Source organism: Panulirus ornatus, chromosome 6, assembly GCF_036320965.1.
Source record: "Panulirus ornatus isolate Po-2019 chromosome 6, ASM3632096v1, whole genome shotgun sequence".
NCBI classification, from domain to species: Eukaryota; Metazoa; Arthropoda; class Malacostraca; order Decapoda; family Palinuridae; genus Panulirus; species Panulirus ornatus.
In genome coordinates, this window is record NC_092229.1 from 20,057,676 (window position 1) to 20,076,399 (window position 18,724).

Sequence of the window (18,724 nt, forward strand, 5' to 3'; positions counted from 1 at the left end):
GTGGTCAAAAGTTCTGGGAGCAGTGAATGATGTGTGGAAAGAGAGAACATTATCTCAGAGGGCAAAAATGGGTATCCTTGAAGGAATACTAATTCCAACAATATTATATGCTTGCAAGGTATGGGGTATAGATAGGGTGGTACAGAAGGGGTAGCTGTGTTGGAAATGAAATGTTTGAGGACAATATGTGGTGTGAGGCGGTTTGATCGAGTAAGTAATGAAAGGGTAAGAGAGATTTCTTTTTCTTTCAAACTATTCGCCATAACCCGCGTTAGCGAGGTAGCGTTAAGAACAGAGGACTGGGCCTTTGAGGGAATATCCTGGCCTAGATGTGGAAAGGGAGCTGTGGTTTCAGTACATTACACATGTGGCCTTTGTTGTCTTTTCCTAGTGCTACCTCATGCATGCAGGGGGAGGGGGGTGCCATTTTCATGTGTGGTGGGGTGGCGATGGGAATGGATGAAGACAGCAAGTATGGATATGTACATGTGTGTATATGTGTATGTCTGTGTATGTATATGTATGTATACATTGAAATGTATAGATATGTATGTATATGTGCGTGTGTGGGCATTTATGTTTATACGTGTGCATGTGGGTGGGTTGGGCCATTCTTTCGTCTTTGAGAGGGAGAAGGTTTATTGAATGTGTTTGATGATAGAGTGGTAGATATAGGGTGTTTTAGTCGAGGTGGTGTGTGAAATGAGAGGGTCAGGGAGAATGATTTGGTAAACAGAGAAGAGGTAGTGAAAGCTTTGCAGAAGATGAAAGCCGGCAGGTTTGGATGGTATTGCTGTGGAATTTATTGAAAAGGGAGTGACTGTTGTTGACTGGTTGGTGAGGATATTCAGTGTATGTATGGATCATGGTGAAGTGCCTGAAGATTGGCGGAATGCATGCATAATGCCACTGTATAAAGGCAAAGGGGATAAAGGTGAGTCTTCAAATCACAGAGGTGTAAGTTTGTTGAGTATTCCTGGGAAATTATATGGGAGGGTATTGATTGAGAGAGTGAAGGTATGTACAGAGCATCAGATTGGGGAAGAGCAGTGTGGTTTCAGAAGTGGTTGAGGATGTGTGGATCAGGTTTTTGCTTTGAAGAATGTATGTGAGAAATACTTAGAAAAACAAATGGAATTGTATGTAGCATTTATTGATCTTCTCCTCGTTCCCTCCACCTCTGACACATATATCCTCTTGGTCAATCTTTCCACACTCATTCTCTCCATGTGACCAAACCATTTCAAAACACCCTCTTCTGCTCTCTCAACCACACTCTTTTTATTACCACACATCTCTCTCTCCCTATTATCACTTACTCGATCAGACCACCTCACACCACATATTTTCCTCAAACATCTCATTTCCCGCACATCCACCCTCCTGTGCACAACTCTATCCATAGCCCACGCCTCGCAACCATACAACATTGTTGGAACCACTATTCCTTCAAACATACCCATTTTTGCTTTCCGAGATAATGTTCTCGACTTCCACACATTCTTCAATGCTCCCAGAATTTTCGCTCCCTCCCCCACCCTATGATTCACTTCCGCTTCCATGGTTCCATCCGCTGCCAGATCCACTCCCAGATATCTAAAACACTTCACTTCTTCCAGTTTTTCTCCATTCAAACTCACCTCCCAATTGACTTGACCCTCAACCCTACTGTACCTAATAACCTTGCTCTTATTCACATTTACTCTTAACTTTCTTCTTCCACACACTTTTCCAAACTCAGTCACCAGCTTCTGCAGTTTCTCACATGAATCAGCCACCAGCGCTGTATCATCAGCGAACAACAACTGACTCACTTCCCAAGCTCTCTCATCCCCAACAGACTTCATACTTGCCCCTTTTTCCAAAACTCTTGCATTCACCTCCCTAACAACCCCATCCATAAACAAATTAAACAACCATGGAGACATCACACACCCCTGCCGCAAACCTACATTCACTGAGAACCAATCACTTTCCTCTCTTCCTACACGTACACATGCCTTACATCCTCGATAAAAACTTTTCACTGCTTCTAACAACTTTCCTCCCACACCATATATTCTTAATACCTTCCACAGAGCATCTCTATCAACTCTATCATATGCCTTCTCCAGATCCATAAATGCTACATACAAATCCATTTGCTTTTCTAAGTATTTCTCACATACATTTTTCAAAGCAAACACCTGATCCACACATCCTCTACCACTTCTGAAACCACACTGCTCTTCCCCAATCTGATGCTCTGTACATGCCTTCACCCCCTCAATCAGTACCCTCCCATATAATTTATCAGGAATACTCAACAAACTTATACCTCTGTAATTTGAGCACTCACTCTTATCCCCTTTGCCTTTGTACAATGGCACTATGCACGCATTCCGCCAATCCTCAGGCACCTCAACATGAGTCATACATACATTAAATAACCTTACCAACCAGTCAACAATACAGTCACCCCCTTTTTTAATAAATTCCACTGCAATACCATCCAAACCTGCTGCCTTGCCGGCTTTCATCTTCCACAAAAAAAAAAATAAATAAAATAAAATAATATATATATATATATATATATATATATATATATATATATATATTTTTTTTCATACTATTCGCCATTTCCCGCGATAGCGAGGTAGCGTTAAGAACAGAGGACTGGGCCTTTTTTGGAATGTCCTCACCTGGCCCCCTCTGTTCCTTCTTTTGGAAAATTAAAAGAAAAAAAAGAGAGAGAGGGGAGGATTTCGAGCCCCCGCTCCCTCCCCTTTTAGTCGCCTTCTACGACACGCAGGGAATACGTGGGATGTATTCTTAATCCCCTATCCCCAGGGATAATATATATATATATATATATATATATATATATATATAAAAATATATATATATATTTTTTTTTTGCTTTGTCGCTGTCTCCCGCGTATGCGAGGTAGCGCAAGGAAACAGACAAAAGAAATGGCCCAACCCACCCCCATACACATGTATATACATACGTCAACACACGCAAATATACATACCTACATAGCTTTCCATGGTTTACCCCAGACGCTTCACATGCCCTGATTCAATCCACTGACAGCACGTCAACCCTGGTATACCACATCGATCCAATTCACTCTATTCCTTGCCCTCCTTTCACCCTCCTGCATGTTCAGGTCCCGATCACACAAAATCTTTTTCACTCCATCTTTCCACCTCCAATTTGGTCTCCCACTTCTCCTCGTTCCCTCCACCTCCGACACATATATCCTCTTGGTCAATCTTTCCTCACTCATTCTCTCCATGTGCCCAAACCTTTTCAAAACACCCTCTTCTGCTCTCTCAACCACACTCTTTTTATTTCCACACATCTCTCTTACCCTTACGTTACTTACTCGATCAAACCACCTCACACCACACATTGTCCTCAGACATCTCATTTCCAGCACATCCATCCTCCTGCGCACAACTCTATGCATAGCCCACGCCTCGCAACCATACAACATTGTTGGAACCACTATTCCTTCAAACATACCCATTTTTGCTTTCCGAGATAATGTTCTCGACTTCCACACATTCTTCAAGGCTCCCAGAATTTTCGCCCCCTCCCCCACCCTATGATCCACTACCGCTTCCATCCGCTGCCAGATCCACTCCCAGATATCTAAAACACTTTACTTCCTCCAGTTTTTCTCCATTCAAACTTACCTCCCAGTTGACTTGACCCTCAACCCTACTGTACCTAATTACCTTGCTCTTATTCACATTTACTCTTAACTTTCTTCTTTCACACACTTTACCAAACTCAGTCACCAGCTTCTGCAGTTTCTCACATGAATCAGCCACCAGCGCTGTATCATCAGCGAACAACAACTGACTCACTTCCCAAGCTCTCTCATCCCCAACAGACTTCATACTTGCCCCTTTTTCCAAAACTCTTGCATTCACCTCCCTAACAACCCCATCCATAAACAAATTAAACAGCCATGGAGACATCACACACCCCTGCCGCAAACCTACATTCACTGAGAACCAATCACTTTCCTCTCTTCCTACACGTACACATACCCTACATCCTCGATAAAAACTTTTCACCGCTTCTAACAACTTGCCTCCCACACCATATATATATATATATATATATATATATTTTTTTTTCATACTATTTGCCATTTCCCACGTTAGCAAGGTAGCGTTAAGAACAGAGAACTGGGCCTTAGAGGGAATATCCTCACCTGACCCCCTTCTCTGTTCCTTTTTTTTTTTTTTTTTTTTTTTTTTTTTTTTTCATACTATTCGCCGTTCCTTCTTTTGGAAAATTAAAAAAAACAAGAAAGGGGAGGATTTCCAGCCACGCTCCCTCCCCTTTTAGTCGCCTTCTACGACACGCAGGGAATACGTGGGAAGTATTCTTTCTCCCCTATCCCCACGGATATATATATATATATATGTGTGGAAGTCGAGAACATTATCTCGGAAAGCAAAAATGGGTATGTTTGAAGGAATAGTGGTTCCAACAATGTTGTATGGTTGCGAGGCATGGACTATGGATAGAGTTGTGCGCAGGAGGATGGATGTGCTGGAAATGAGATGTTTGAGGACAATGTGTGGTGTGAGGTGGTTTGATCGAGTAAGTAACGTAAGGGTAAGAGAGATGTGTGGAAATAAAAAGAGCGTGGTTGAGAGAGCAGAAGAGGGTGTTTTGAAATGGTTTGGGCACATGGAGAGAATGAGTGAGGAAAGATTGACCAAGAGGATATATGTGTCGGAGGTGGAGGGAACGAGGAGAAGAGGGAGACCAAATTGGAGGTGGAAAGATGGAGTGAAAAAGATTTTGTGTGATCGGGGCCTGAACATGCAGGAGGGTGAAAGGAGGGCAAGGAATAGAGTGAATTGGAGCGATGTGGTATACAGGGGTTGACGTGCTGTCAGTGGATTGAATCAAGGCATGTGAAGCGTCTGGGGTAAACCATGGAAAGCTGTGTAGGTATGTATATTTGCGTGTGTGGACGTATGTATATACATGTGTATGGGGGTGGGTTGGGCCATTTCTTTCGTCTGTTTCCTTGCGCTACCTCGCAAACGCGGGAGACAGCGACAAAGCAAAAAAAAAAATATATATATATATTTTTTTTTTTTTTTTTTTTTATACTTTGTCGCTGTCTCCCGCGTTTGCGAGGTAGCGCAAGGAAACAGACAAAAGAAATGGCCCAACCCCCCCCCATACACATGTACATACACCCGTCCACACACGCAAATATACATACCTACACAGCTTTCCATGGTTTACCCCAGACGCTTCACATGCCTTGATTCAATCCACTGACAGCACGTCAACCCCTGTATACCACATCGCTCCAATTCACTCTATTCCTTGCCCTCCTTTCACCCTCCTGCATGTTCAGGCCCCGATCACACAAAATCTTTTTCACTCCATCTTTCCACCTCCAATTTGGTCTCCCTCTTCTCCTCGTTCCCTCCACCTCCGACACATATATCCTCTTGGTCAATCTTTCCTCACTCATTCTCTCCATGTGCCCAAACCATTTCAAAACACCCTCTTCTGCTCTCTCAACCACGCTCTTTTTATTTCCACACATCTCTCTTACCCTTACGTTACTTACTCGATCAAACCACCTCACACCACACATTGTCCTCAAACATCTCATTTCCAGCACATCCATCCTCCTGCGCACAACTCTATCCATAGCCCACGCCTCGCAACCGTACAACATTGTTGGAACCACTATTCCTTCAAACATACCCATTTTTGCTTTCCGAGATAATGTTCTCGACTTCCACACATTTTTCAAGGCTCCCAAAATTTTCGCCCCCTCCCCCACCCTATGATCCACTTCCGCTTCCATGGTTCCATCCGCTGACAGATCCACTCCCAGATATCTAAAACACTTCACTTCCTCCAGTTTTTCTCCATTCAGACTCACCTCCCAATTGACTTGACCCTCAACCCTACTGTACCTAATAACCTTGCTCTTATTCACATTTACTCTTAACTTTCTTCTTCCACACACTTTACCAAACTCAGTCACAAGCTTCTGCAGTTTCTCACATGAATCAGCCACCAGCGCTGTATCATCAGCGAACAACAACTGACTCACTTCCCAAGCTCTCTCATCCCCAACAGACTTCATACTTGCCCCTCTTTCCAGGACTCTTGCATTTACCTCCCTAACAACCCCATCCATAAACAAATTAAACAACCATGGAGACATCACACACCCCTGCCGCAAACCTACATTCACTGAGAACCAATCACTTTCCTCTCTTCCTACACGTACACATGCCTTACATCCTCGATAAAAACTTTTCACTGCTTCTAACAACTTTCCTCCCACACCATATATTCTTAATACCTTCCACAGAGCATCTCTATCAACTCTATCATATGCCTTCACCAGATCCATAAATGCTACATACAAATCCATTTGCTTTTCTAAGTATTTCTCACATACATTCTTCAAAGCAAACACCTGATCCACACATCCTCTACCACTTCTGAAACCGCACTGCTCTTCCCCAATCTGATGCTCTGTACATGCCTTCACCCTCTCAATCAATACCCTCCCATATAATTTACCAGGAATACTCAACAAACTTATACCTCTGTATATATATATATATATATATATATATATGGATTTGTATGTAGCATTTATGGATCTTGAGAAGGCATATGATAGAGTTGATAGAGATGCTCTGTCGAAGGTATTAAGAATATATGGTGTGGGAGGCAAGTTGTTAGAAGCAGTGAAAAGTTTTTATCGAGGATGTAAGGCATGTGTACGTGTAGGAAGAGAGGAAAGTGATTGGTTCTCAGTGAATGTAGGTTTGCGGCAGGGGTGTGTGATGTCTCCATGGTTGTTTAATTTCTTTATGGATGGGGTTGTTAGGGAGGTGAATGCAAGAGTTTTGGAAAGAGGGGCAAGTATGCAGTCTGTTGTGGATGAGAGAGCTTGGGAAGTGAGTCAATTGTTGTTTGCTGATGATACAGCACTGGTGGCTGATTCATGTGAGAAACTGCAGAAGCTGGTGACTGAGTTTGGTAAAGTGTGTGAAAGAAGAAAGTTAAGAGTAAATGTGAATAAGAGCAAGGTTATCATGCATTATATTTGTGTCTTGACACTTTCATACATATTCATATTTGTGTACGTGGACAGCAAACACATCTTATATCCTGTGGTGTCTTATATCAACTTTATGTATGCTGATCCTTCTGGTAATACCTCACCCTGTTTCCTCACGTTATATAGTTGGACATCCAGAATATGGTATACTGTATATCACACTATCTTTGTTAACACTTTCATCCACTTCTTGTTTTCAACTCATCACCTGTCTTCTTCCTTGATGATGTAGCAACATTTAATTATGTCTTCTGTGAGTATATATCTGTATCTGAAGCCTTCCTTGAACTGGGGACTGTTATATACCTCTTTTCCTCTGTGCTTTTCCCAACATTCTATCTGTGCCTTTCCATTATGCTATTGGTCTTCTTCTTGAGTCTGATTTACAGTTCTTTAGGGTATTACAACTTTCGTGAATGCCTCGGTGATATATCTTTTTTTCTCTTCCAAACGTTCATCACAGCTTATTCTTATTGCCCTTAAGAAGAAGTGAAGAACTCCAGACTTTGTTCTCTCATTGTGTCCTTATAGGTAATGAATAAACTCATTCCTGTTGGTTTTCTGGTATACTGAAAACTTTACACCCTGCTCCGACCTTCATATTATCGTGTCCAAGAAACGTTATTTCACATTCTCTTCCTCTTCTATTTTAAGTTACATATCTCTGTTGATATTATTCAAGTTTTGATTTGTTGTCCAAGTTGGTTTCTTCAGGAACTACCACTACTATTTGATCCATGTACCTGTACCACTATGCACCCCTGCCCATGATCCTACTGTAGCTGTTTATCTTCGAAATTTCCAAGGACAGACAGACATTCCTTGACAGCACTAAGTGTGGATCCCATGGCTCACCCCTGTGCTGTCTGTACTCCTCCTCACTGAATGTGAATGTTCCAAAACTGACATACAGATGCCAGTTTTACATAGTTTGTTTTGGATACTGACAACTCATAATTATACTGTTTGTTTATCTCCAAAGTTTCCTAGTACAGGCATGCCATGAAAGTACTAAGGTTGGATCCCATGGCTAGACCCCTGTACTGTTTGTACTCCTCCTTATTGAACGTGGATGCTCTAAAACTGACACACAATGACACCAGCTTTACTTAGTCTGTTTTGGATACCAATAAGTCCTTATGATTCTACTGTAGCTGTTTACTCCAAAGTTTCCAAGTGTAGGCATTCCATGACAGCACTAAGGGTGGATCCCATGGCTAGACCCCCGTGCTGTCTGTACTCCTCATTGAATGGGAATGCTTCAGAACTGACACACAAAGACACTAGTTTTACTTAGTCTGTTTTGGATACCAATAACTCCTCATCTCAAATGTTATCTAAAGCTCTTCTAATTACTTGAATGGCTCTTTCCATTAGTACATTGGTTTTTATTGTGAAAATTAGTGCTTCTCAATCTTCCTATTAGATCTGTCAGATTCATCAAGTATGCTCCACTGATGGATCCTAAGGCATTAGATAGGCCTGGCCAACCACTTGATCAGCCTATGTGGTGTGCTTCAAATGCCTGATGTTATGGGCCTCATTGGCAAATTTGGTTTGTGAACCTTAGGAGACCTTTCATTCTTTGTGGTTGGGGTCTCTCTCTCTCTCTCTCTCTCTCTCTCTCTCGTCCATCATTTTACACATAATCTGTTCATCACAACCACTCCACCACACTTGTCTGCCTGTATTACAACTATGGCCTGGTCTTCATTTAACCCATTTAGGGCTTTTATGTGCTGTCTGGAGAGTGTACTTGGTTGGTTATTGGCTAGGGCCTTGAAACATGTCAATATTTCTTGCTTGAACCCTTTGTCAGTGTCACTGTCCTGCCTAATATCAAACTTCACACTTAACAATAACGCCTGCATCTCTGTTTTTGTTAACTGTTTTGTTGAAAGGTTTAACACTATGTCTACTTTCTCACTTCTCTTCATTCACTGTTATCACATAGATACACCAGTATCTGCGACATATTTTCCTGTGCAGAATTTTTCCTTGTCAGTTTAATGACCAAATGTTGCGATAATGGTATATTACATTAACCCACACACTTTGTTAAATTTTCGCTTCATATAAACGATCTCACACTGTCACTAAATGGCTTTCCTCAGTTTCGTAGTTGAAGTAGTGCATATCTTGGCAGCACTTGTCCTCGAAATGCTCCTTTAGGGATCTCTTATGGTTCAGGCAACTTGCAGTCATCCTTTTCCTTCTGTACTCATGCTCTTCCAGACTTCATCCTCAACCACCACTTGACAAATGGGAATTATTCATTATGACAAATTTTGACCTGAGATGGTGACTAAAGGCAGGGTTGAGCTTCTGAGTTTTACCTTTCTAATGTTTCAGCTTGTGCATAAGCCTTCTGCTTAGAAACCAAGTAAGATAAAAAGGCACAAGTCTTTATATCCCAGCAAGAGAGTGGTATCTTGCTGGACACTGCACCATATTCTTTATCCTTGGCCAGCCATGTTTCACTTTTCTTTGCTGTGTTCCCCTGCTTTCTGTGACTGCCATTTTTGCTGCTGGTCCAGCCCAACATACAAAGCCCTTAAGACTGTTTATCACTTCATCTATGCATATGTACCAGCTTCCACAGCTTTTCTTGCTTGCTTGTTCAGTCCCTCATGCTATATATTTACCTCTTGCTGCTTTGTTAGATGTCCACACTTGTCTATGTGGACAGCAGATACATTTGATGTTCTATCAGCTTGTATCAGCTTTATGTTCACAAACAAAATATACGAATGAGGCCCATTACATTAAGTATTGGAGCACACTTAGAGCATTCAAGAAATCTAATAGGAAGATTGAAAAGCATTGATTTTGACAATTAAAACCTAGCAAGTTTTGATGTCAAGGCTTTATTTGTTAACTTGCCTGTGGAAAGGGCCATGCAGTCAGTTAGAAGAGCTTTAGATAGTATTTGAGATGAGTTCCCGGTATCCAAAACACCGCATGTAAAACTGGTGTCTTGTGTGTCAATTTTGGAGCATTTACGTTCAACAAGGAATGCTGACAGCAGGGGGGTCTAGCCATGGGTTCCTGCCTTAGCCCTGTCATGGCATGCCTGTATGTGAAAACTTTAGAGGTAGAAGCTACAGTAGGATCATAGGCAGGGGTGACTTGAGGTGCAGGTACATGGATGACATGATAATGGTAGCTCCTAAGGAATCCAACGTGGACAACAGATTAAGAATGCTAAATGATGTCAACAGAGATATTCATTTTACAGTAGAAGAGGAAGATAATTGGAAAATCACATTTTTTTTTTGACATGATAATTTAGAGGTCTGACCAGGGTGTAAAGTTTTCACTATACCGGAAAACCACCAACAGGATTGACTTTATTTATTACTTATTGGCACACAATGAGAGAACAAAGTATGGAGCAATTATGGAGTTGTTCTTAAGGACAATCAGAATATACAGTGATGAATACTTAGCCGAGAAAAATAGATATATTACCGAGGCATCCAATGAGTTATGTTACATTAGCCAAAGGACTATCAATCAAACTCAGAAAGAAGGCCAATAGCATAATAGAAAGGCATATGGAGAATGCTGAGAATATCACAAGAAAATAAGTATATAGCAGTTTCAATTCATGGAAGGCCTCTCATGTGGATTGATACTATGTTTCTTCTTTGTTTCCTAAGAGGCAACTAAGAGGGATGGGAACAATGGGGTGTAATTTCTTTTTTCTTATGTCATAACTTTTTAAAAGTAGGAATTGAAGGAGTGAATTAAGGGTTTTTCTTCTAAGGGTCAGTTATCTATTCCTAATTCTACCTAAGGTTAGAAAAGGCAAATAGGTATAAAAAAGTGATTATTTATGAAAATGACTGAACCTTGTAAATGAGGAACACTGTATACTGGTATAAAGGAAAATTGTGTAGACCAAGTTTTTATTCATAGCTGAGTTTTGGACTTTGCTCATAGATGGGTATTGGAGAGAGTTTAAGATAATTTGAAATCAGAGGAGTGGTAAAATAGGTAGTAGTTGGTAGGCAGCCACCAACTAGGGAGGTATATTACTGATAATACCCACCTGGTTATGGAGATGGTTAATGACAGCTGCATAGTGACCCAGCACTTCAGTGTTGTCAAGTTGCACTCCTCCCACACAGGTAGCTGTCTTTTCTTTCTGCCTCACCCTCATGTGGACTGCTGGAATTCTGTCCACAAACATACAGTATCCTTGTCACACACAACACTAGTCAACATTTAACTCTCAAAACTCATACTTCATAACTTTAGATTTTTCCTGTGGTGAGCACTATGTACTAGCCCTGCCTTTTAGCAAATTGATAGAGCAATAGATAGAAGTAGGTAGGGACATTGGACAGGAGCATTAGGTGGTAGTAGTTAGTAGGAACATTAGGCGGAAGTATGAGCTAGAAGTAATAAGTAAGAACATTAAGTAGACATAGGTAGAAGTAGTTGGTTGGAGCTTTTGGTAGGAGCCTCTGAAAGCAATGTGCTAGAGTTGCCCTCTACCAGTGGCCTGTTGAGGGTGAGGCACTAAAGGCTAATAAGTGGCACTGGTGTTCACCAATTGTGGAGACTTTTGCCATAACCACTCCCTTAAAGCAGTTCCCAAAGGGAACAGATATCAGAGATATGAATAGATAAGTAGGGAAAGTATGGAGTTTTGAATTGATTGGTGCATAAAGAATAGAGAGGATGATGGGAGAAAAACCAAATTAGTGTACATAACACCACCAGGGATGAAGTGGAAAGAAAGCCTATGGAAGAAGATATTGTAAAGATTTGTTTGTACAAAAGTATGCAGAACTAATCAGTGATTGTAATGTTGAGGGAATATTCTGCAAGAAATATTGTGTTGCATATTGGAACATTGTATATCAGAGATATGATTTTTATTACCATGATTTTGATAGCTAATAAGAATTGTATTTAATGACTTTCCAATTCTCAGAACTCAGAGTTGGAATTGCTGATACACAGTCATGAAGAAGCCATGTCAGCAAAAGAAGCAGAACTAGAGGATATGACAAAGAAGTTTAATGAACTGAAACGCATTCAGGATATGATTCATAACATTTCTGCAGGCAAACTGGGATTCTGATATGATATTTCCTGATATACATGATTAGAATTCTTTATTTCAGTTTCAAAATCCTTGAAAAAATTTCTTTATGGTATATATATATATATATATATATATGTATTTAAATTTTCCAAAAGAAGGAACAGAGAAGGGGGCCATATGAGGATATTCCCTCAAAGGCCCAGTCCTCTGTTCTTAACGCTACCTCGCTAATGCGGGAAATGGCGAATAGTATGAAAAAAATATATATATATATATATATATATATATGAGTAAGGTTATTTTTTTTTTATTATTATTATTATACTTTGTCGCTGTCTCCCGCGTTTGCGAGGTAGCGCAAGGAAACAGACGAAAGAAATGGCCCAACCCCCCCCATACACATGTATATACATACGTCCACACACGCAAATATACATACCTACACAGCTTTCCATGGTTTACCCCAGACGCTTCACATGCCTTGATTCAATCCACTGACAGCACGTCAACCCCGGTATACCACATCGCTCCAATTCACTCTATTCCTTGCCCTCCTCTCACCCTCCCGCATGTTCAGGCCCCGATCACACAAAATCTTTTTCACTCCATCTTTCCACCTCCAATTTGGTCTCCCTCTTCTCCTCGTTCCCTCCACCTCCGACACATATATCCTCTTGGTCAATCTTTCCTCACTCATTCTCTCCATGTGCCCAAACCACTTCAAAACACCCTCTTCTGCTCTCTCAACCACGCTCTTTTTATTTCCACACATCTCTCTTACCCTTACGTTACTCACTCGATCAAACCACCTCACACCACACATTGTCCTCAAACATCTCATTTCCAGCACATCCATCCTCCTGCGCACAACTCTATCCATAGCCCACGCCTCGCACCCATACAACATTGTTGGAACCACTATTCCTTCAAACATACCCATTTTTGCTTTCCGAGATAATGTTCTCGACTTCCACACATTCTTCAAGGCCCCCAGAATTTTCGCCCCCTCCCCCACCCTATGATCCACTTCCGCTTCCATGGTTCCATCCGCTGCCAGATCCACTCCCAGATATCTAAAACACTTCACTTCCTCCAGTTTTTCTCCATACAAACTCACCTCCCAATTGACTTGACCCTCAACCCTACTGTACCTAATAACCTTGCTCTTATTCACATTTACTCTTAACTTTCTTCTTCCACACACTTTACCAAACTCAGTCACCAGCTTCTGCAGTTTCTCACATGAATCAGCCACCAGCGCTGTATCATCAGCGAACAAGAACTGACTCACTTCCCAAGCTCTCTCATCCCCAACAGACTTAGGTACAGTAAAGTTGAGGGACAAGTCATTTGGGAGGTAAGTTTGATTGGAGAAAAACTGGAGAAAGTGAAGTGTTTTAGATATCTGGGAGTGGATTTGGCAGCGAATGGAACCTGGAAGCAGAAGTGAGTTAGAGGATGGGGGAGGGGACGAAGGTTCTGGGAGTATTGAAGAATATGTGGAAGGCGAGGACATTATCTCAAAAGCAAAAATGGGTATGTTTGAAGGAATAGTGGTTCTAACAATGTTATATGATTGCGAGGCATGGGCTATAGATAGGGTTGTGCAGAGGAGGGTGGATGTGTCAGAAATGAGATGTTTGAGGACAGTATGTGATGTGAGGCAGTTTGATTGAGTAAGTAATGAAAGGGCAAGAGAGATGTGTGGTAACAAAAAAAAAGTGTGGGTGAGAAAGCAGAAGAGGATGTATTGAAATGGTTTGGTCACATGGAGAGAAAGAGTGAGGAAAGATTAAAAAAGTGGATATATGTGTCAGAGGTGGAGGGAACAAGGAGAAGTGGGAGACCAAATTGGAGGAGGAAGGATGGAGTGAAAAAGATTTTGAGCAGTTGGGGCCTGAACATGCAGAGGGTGAAAGGCGTGCAAGAATAGAGTGAATTGGAACGATGTGGTGTCAATGTGCTGTCAATGGATTGAACCAAGGCATGTGAAGCATCTGGGGTAAACCATGGAAAGTTCTGTGGGGCCTGGATGTGGAAAGGGAGCTGTGGTTTTGGTGCATTATTACATGACAGCTAGAGACTGAGTGTGAACGAATGGGGCCTTTGTTGTCTTTTCCTAGCGCTACCTCGCACACATGAGGGGGAAGGGGGTTGTTATTCCACGTGTGGTGAGCTGGCGATGGGAATGAATAAAGGCAGATTATGAATTATGTACATGTGTATATATGTATATGTCTGTGTGTCATACATATGTACATATGTATACATATATACATCTCAATGTATATATGTATACATTGAGATGTATAGGTATGCATATATGCGTGTGTGGACGTGTATGTATATACATGTGTATGTGGGTGGGTTGGGCCATTCTTTCGTCTGTTTCCTTGCACTACCTCGCTAATGCAGGAGACAGCGACAAAGCAAAATAAATAAATAAAAAAATAAATATATATATATATATATACACACACACACACACACACCTATTTAATGCACATATTTCAAAAACAATTAAATCACGCTGACTTGAATCTTTTGACCAAGTGTTGATCTTAGTCTTATAATTTTTTGGTAAGATTGAGTGATATCCATTTACTAGGAAATATAAACCGAGACAAACTTAAACTATGTATTATTTGCCCTTGATTTTATGTACTGGGGAAAATTTTCATTTGTTGAATTATATTGAATGGATGAACTTAAGGAAATGTGAGTAGAAATGTAATATATTTCAGTTTGGTACCATCCTTCCATGTGGTAAAAAATGTCTGTGTTTGCTTCAGAGAATGATTTAATGTTGCATATCTAATATACTTTTGTTGTGATTTTTCAGTTTTCTATCTATCATTTCAAGTAGAGCATTTTTATGTGTTTTCTTTGACATGTTTTGCCAGTTGTATATTGTAATGTAGTGCTAAAAAGTGCAATGAACATGTGGGGTAAAAAAAAAAAGAAAAATACTCCTTCCTATATATGCACTTTGGAAACACTATGAGGTATTTTATTTTTATTTTTACTAAGCCTTATTTGCAATAATATACGACTTCTGTTTACTGTTTCAGCAGGTCATCAGTGTTGTATATCCAGTGGGAAGTTTGGCATTCAGTTTTAAAATGGTCTTGCAATGCCTGTGATTTGCAAGTTTTGCATGGACAGATAGACCCTTGAGGAAAAGCAGGTTGCAGCTGATGATAATAAAAGCTATTCTGAGACAGGTAGATGTCCTTCAGAACACTGTCAAATCCAGCTTGCAGAGAGAATCAGGGAGTGAGCCATCAGTGTTAGACAGTAGCACTTTGGGTTTTGAGACACCCTAATGTGATACTTTTTTCCTCCACAGGAAAAGCCGACCCCTTGTTTACCTTTGAACCAATAATTAAAAAAAAGAACTGGTTTCAGGCTTTGGGTGATGTCGACGACAGTGAACATGAAATAAGGCTGGTCAGCAAATCTATGATGTAAGGACAGTTGGGAGGAATTCTACTCCGAAATCCCTTCACCCTGTAGACACTTTTGTTTTTCAGGTGCTAAGGTAGATGATGTTGCCGATGCTGGATGAGGTTTGTGGTGGTACTAAGGATAATACAATTATTATTCGTCATTTAGATACTAACACTGTATTGAAGAAATCAGAGGGAAGTATCACTGGCTTACTGGACATTTTTGTGGTAAAACTAACAATATTAAGATTCCAGGAGTTCTTCCCAGGATCGATGCTGGGAATGCCTTCTTTAGTAAGGCGTTCAGTGTAAATAACAAATAAGAGACTCTTTTCCAAAAGGAATTGAGTTCATAAACTTGTGGCATTTCCTCATGCAGTCAGATAAAGTTATGGAGGACAGACTACACCTGAATGAAGTAGGAGTTGCGTGCTTTGGTGGGATCCCTAGTGAGTCTACACATGCCTTGTACTTAAAAGATTCCACTTGTGTGGAGCTGACCCATCCCCTTCCATAAGTTCCTTTCCCAATAAGTCTCAATTTTGTCTTGAAATATTTTGTAAATCGGAGTATACAAAATATAATAACAGAATTAGTACGGACAATGTTAGAATGAAAAATGATATGATTTCCATTTCTGAATCTTGTTAAGATATCAGCAATAGAGATTTCCTTGCCAAATATTCAATTCTAGGGTACACTGTTTAATAGGGATAGGGAAAACAAAGCAGGCAGTGGTGTCAAACTCTTTGTTAAAGCTCATTTGAATCCCATGGAAAAAACTATTTTAGCCACTGAGACTGTCTACTTCATTTTTTGGTTAATTACAGATAATCTTCATAAAAAGATAATTGTAGGACTAGCTTATAGGCCCTCTGCACAGACACCAGAGGTGGATAAAAAAATTAATGATCAGTTATCAGAAATTTGTAATGAACAAGATTCTGTCATAGTAGGTGATTTTAACATAATTTCAGTATGGGTGTAGCTTTGGGTGTGGATTCTTACTAAATTTGAATGATAGTGCCCTAATCCAATTTGTCAAGAAACCTATTTGTGAAGAGAATATACTGGATTCAGTTCTAACTACAAATAAGGATCTCATTAATCATGCTGAAAGTTGGAGAAAAGTTTGGTACAAGTGACCTCTGACAAATTGTTTTAAGGTTGCTTCCAACACTGCATGCAATGCTGGTCAACATGACACTTGCAAAAAAATACCTGATTTTTAAATGTGTAAATTTTAATGATCGCATTGTTCTTGACAGGGGAAACTTGGGTTCATAAAGTCAATGAAAATCACATGAACGTAGCTTAGTCAAGCTTCAGAAAAACCTTCAAAACAGCAGAGGGAACATACGTACCAATTCCTAGTACACTGTCTATTTATTAAACAAAACCAAAGTAGTGGACTGGTGATAAAAAATGTGCCCATTGTTTGGGATAAATCCAGTTTCATTGATAAGAGAGAGAACATTCTTCAACGGATTGACAGAAGCTGAGGACATACTTTCAGCAATAAATGGAATGAAAATAAGTAAAATGGTAAGCCCTGATAATTTTAACCAAGAACAAGAGGTGAAAATTAGATAATTAAGCTGTTCAATGCCCTTTTCAGTAACTCACTTACTCCAGGAAAATTTAAAGATGAATAGAAGTTTGCCAATGTAACACTGATATTCAAAAAAGGTAGTAAGTCACTGCCCAGAAATTAGCATCCTGTTAGCTGAACATCTACAGTTGGAAACTTATGGAAACCATCATTCAAGATAGAATTGTAAACCATTTAGAGGAACACCACTTAAATATGATTCTTAGCATGGTTACTGACAAAACCACTCGTGTCTTACAAATCTGCTTGATTTCTTGTATGATATAATCAAAATGTATGACAAAAGTAAAGCATTTGATGTTAATTATCTAGATTTTCAGAAAGTTTTCAGTAATGTTCCGCATCAAAGATTACTAGCTAAAATTAAGTCCCATGGCACTAATGTGGCTGTACTTCATTGGACAGGAAATTGGTTAACCAGCTATAAGCAAAGAGTAGTGATGAATGGTAAGACATGACAAGTGGAGTGCCACAGGATCAGTTTTGGGATCACTTCTCTTTCCCATTTATATTAATGATATTTATAATGGACTGCATTGCATTATATCAAAATTTGCTTATCATACAAAGCTACAAATGAACATTAATGTCTACTGCTTCAGACTGACATAGACAAAGTGATGAACTGAGCTCATAAGTGGTATATGATTTCTGATATCGATAAGTTCAAGTTTTACATATGGATAGTAAAAACAAAAAAACAAGTTACAGTATGAATTCTGATGAACTACAAAAGGTATACAAGCAAAAAGACCTAGGTGTAATAATCTCTTGCGACCTAAACCAAGTAAGCAGTGCACAGAAACACTGTAAAGAGCAAACAAAATTCATGGTTTCATATGCAGAACCTTTGAATTTTAGTTCAGGAAAATCATCCTTACTCTTCATAATTCGTTAGTTTGTCTATATCTTGAATACTGTGTTAAGTTTTGGTCACCCTACCTAAAAAAAAAGACATAGAATGGAGAGAGCTAAGCAGTGAACTAAAAAGATGATTCCTGAATTAGAGAAACAAATCCTATGAAATCAGAACAAATGTATCTATTTCACATAGAAAAGGGAAGGTTAAGAGATGATTTGATAGAGGTATTCAGAGTGATCAAAGTCTTTGATAATCTTTATCTGTCAAGTTATCTCAGACTTGATTCATCTGATTTTACGCATAGTAATGGATATAGGCTCATGGACAAAAGATTTACCTTGAATGAGGTGAAGTACTTTTTCTTCAACAGGATTGTTAAGGTATGGTATAAATTGCCATTTAGACTGGTTGAAAGCAGTACCATAGATATGTTCAAGAATATACTCAAAAATACTTTGCTTCCAGTCCATGACTCATTATTTTGCCTCCATAGTCAAAATGACAAGTTGCAGGTTAATCTCTCTGAATAATCTATATGTAAAGTTGCCTCAGACTTGATTCATCTGATTTTACTCAAAAGAATGGATACAAGCTCATGGACAAATGATTTACCTCAAATGA

The 18,724-nt window shown here is 39.9% G+C and overlaps 1 protein-coding gene across 3 annotated transcripts in view; it reads left to right on the forward strand.

The window, feature by feature from the left end:
* The window catches only part of LOC139749114 (protein CIP2A-like), a 236,984-nt gene that overhangs the window by 202,606 nt on the left and 15,654 nt on the right, over positions 1-18,724 (forward strand). Inside the window, exon 18 of one of the 3 annotated variants that reach the window (XM_071662705.1) lies at positions 15,589-15,730. The exons of 1 other annotated variant lie outside the window; for it this stretch is intronic. In XM_071662705.1, the coding sequence (XP_071518806.1) occupies positions 15,589-15,651 (63 nt within the window). In that variant the 3' untranslated portion in view covers positions 15,652-15,730. Of the gene's footprint in view, positions 1-12,066; positions 12,451-15,588; positions 15,731-18,724 lie in introns of those variants that run through there. One more of the 3 variants, XM_071662704.1, reaches the window with a different exon arrangement.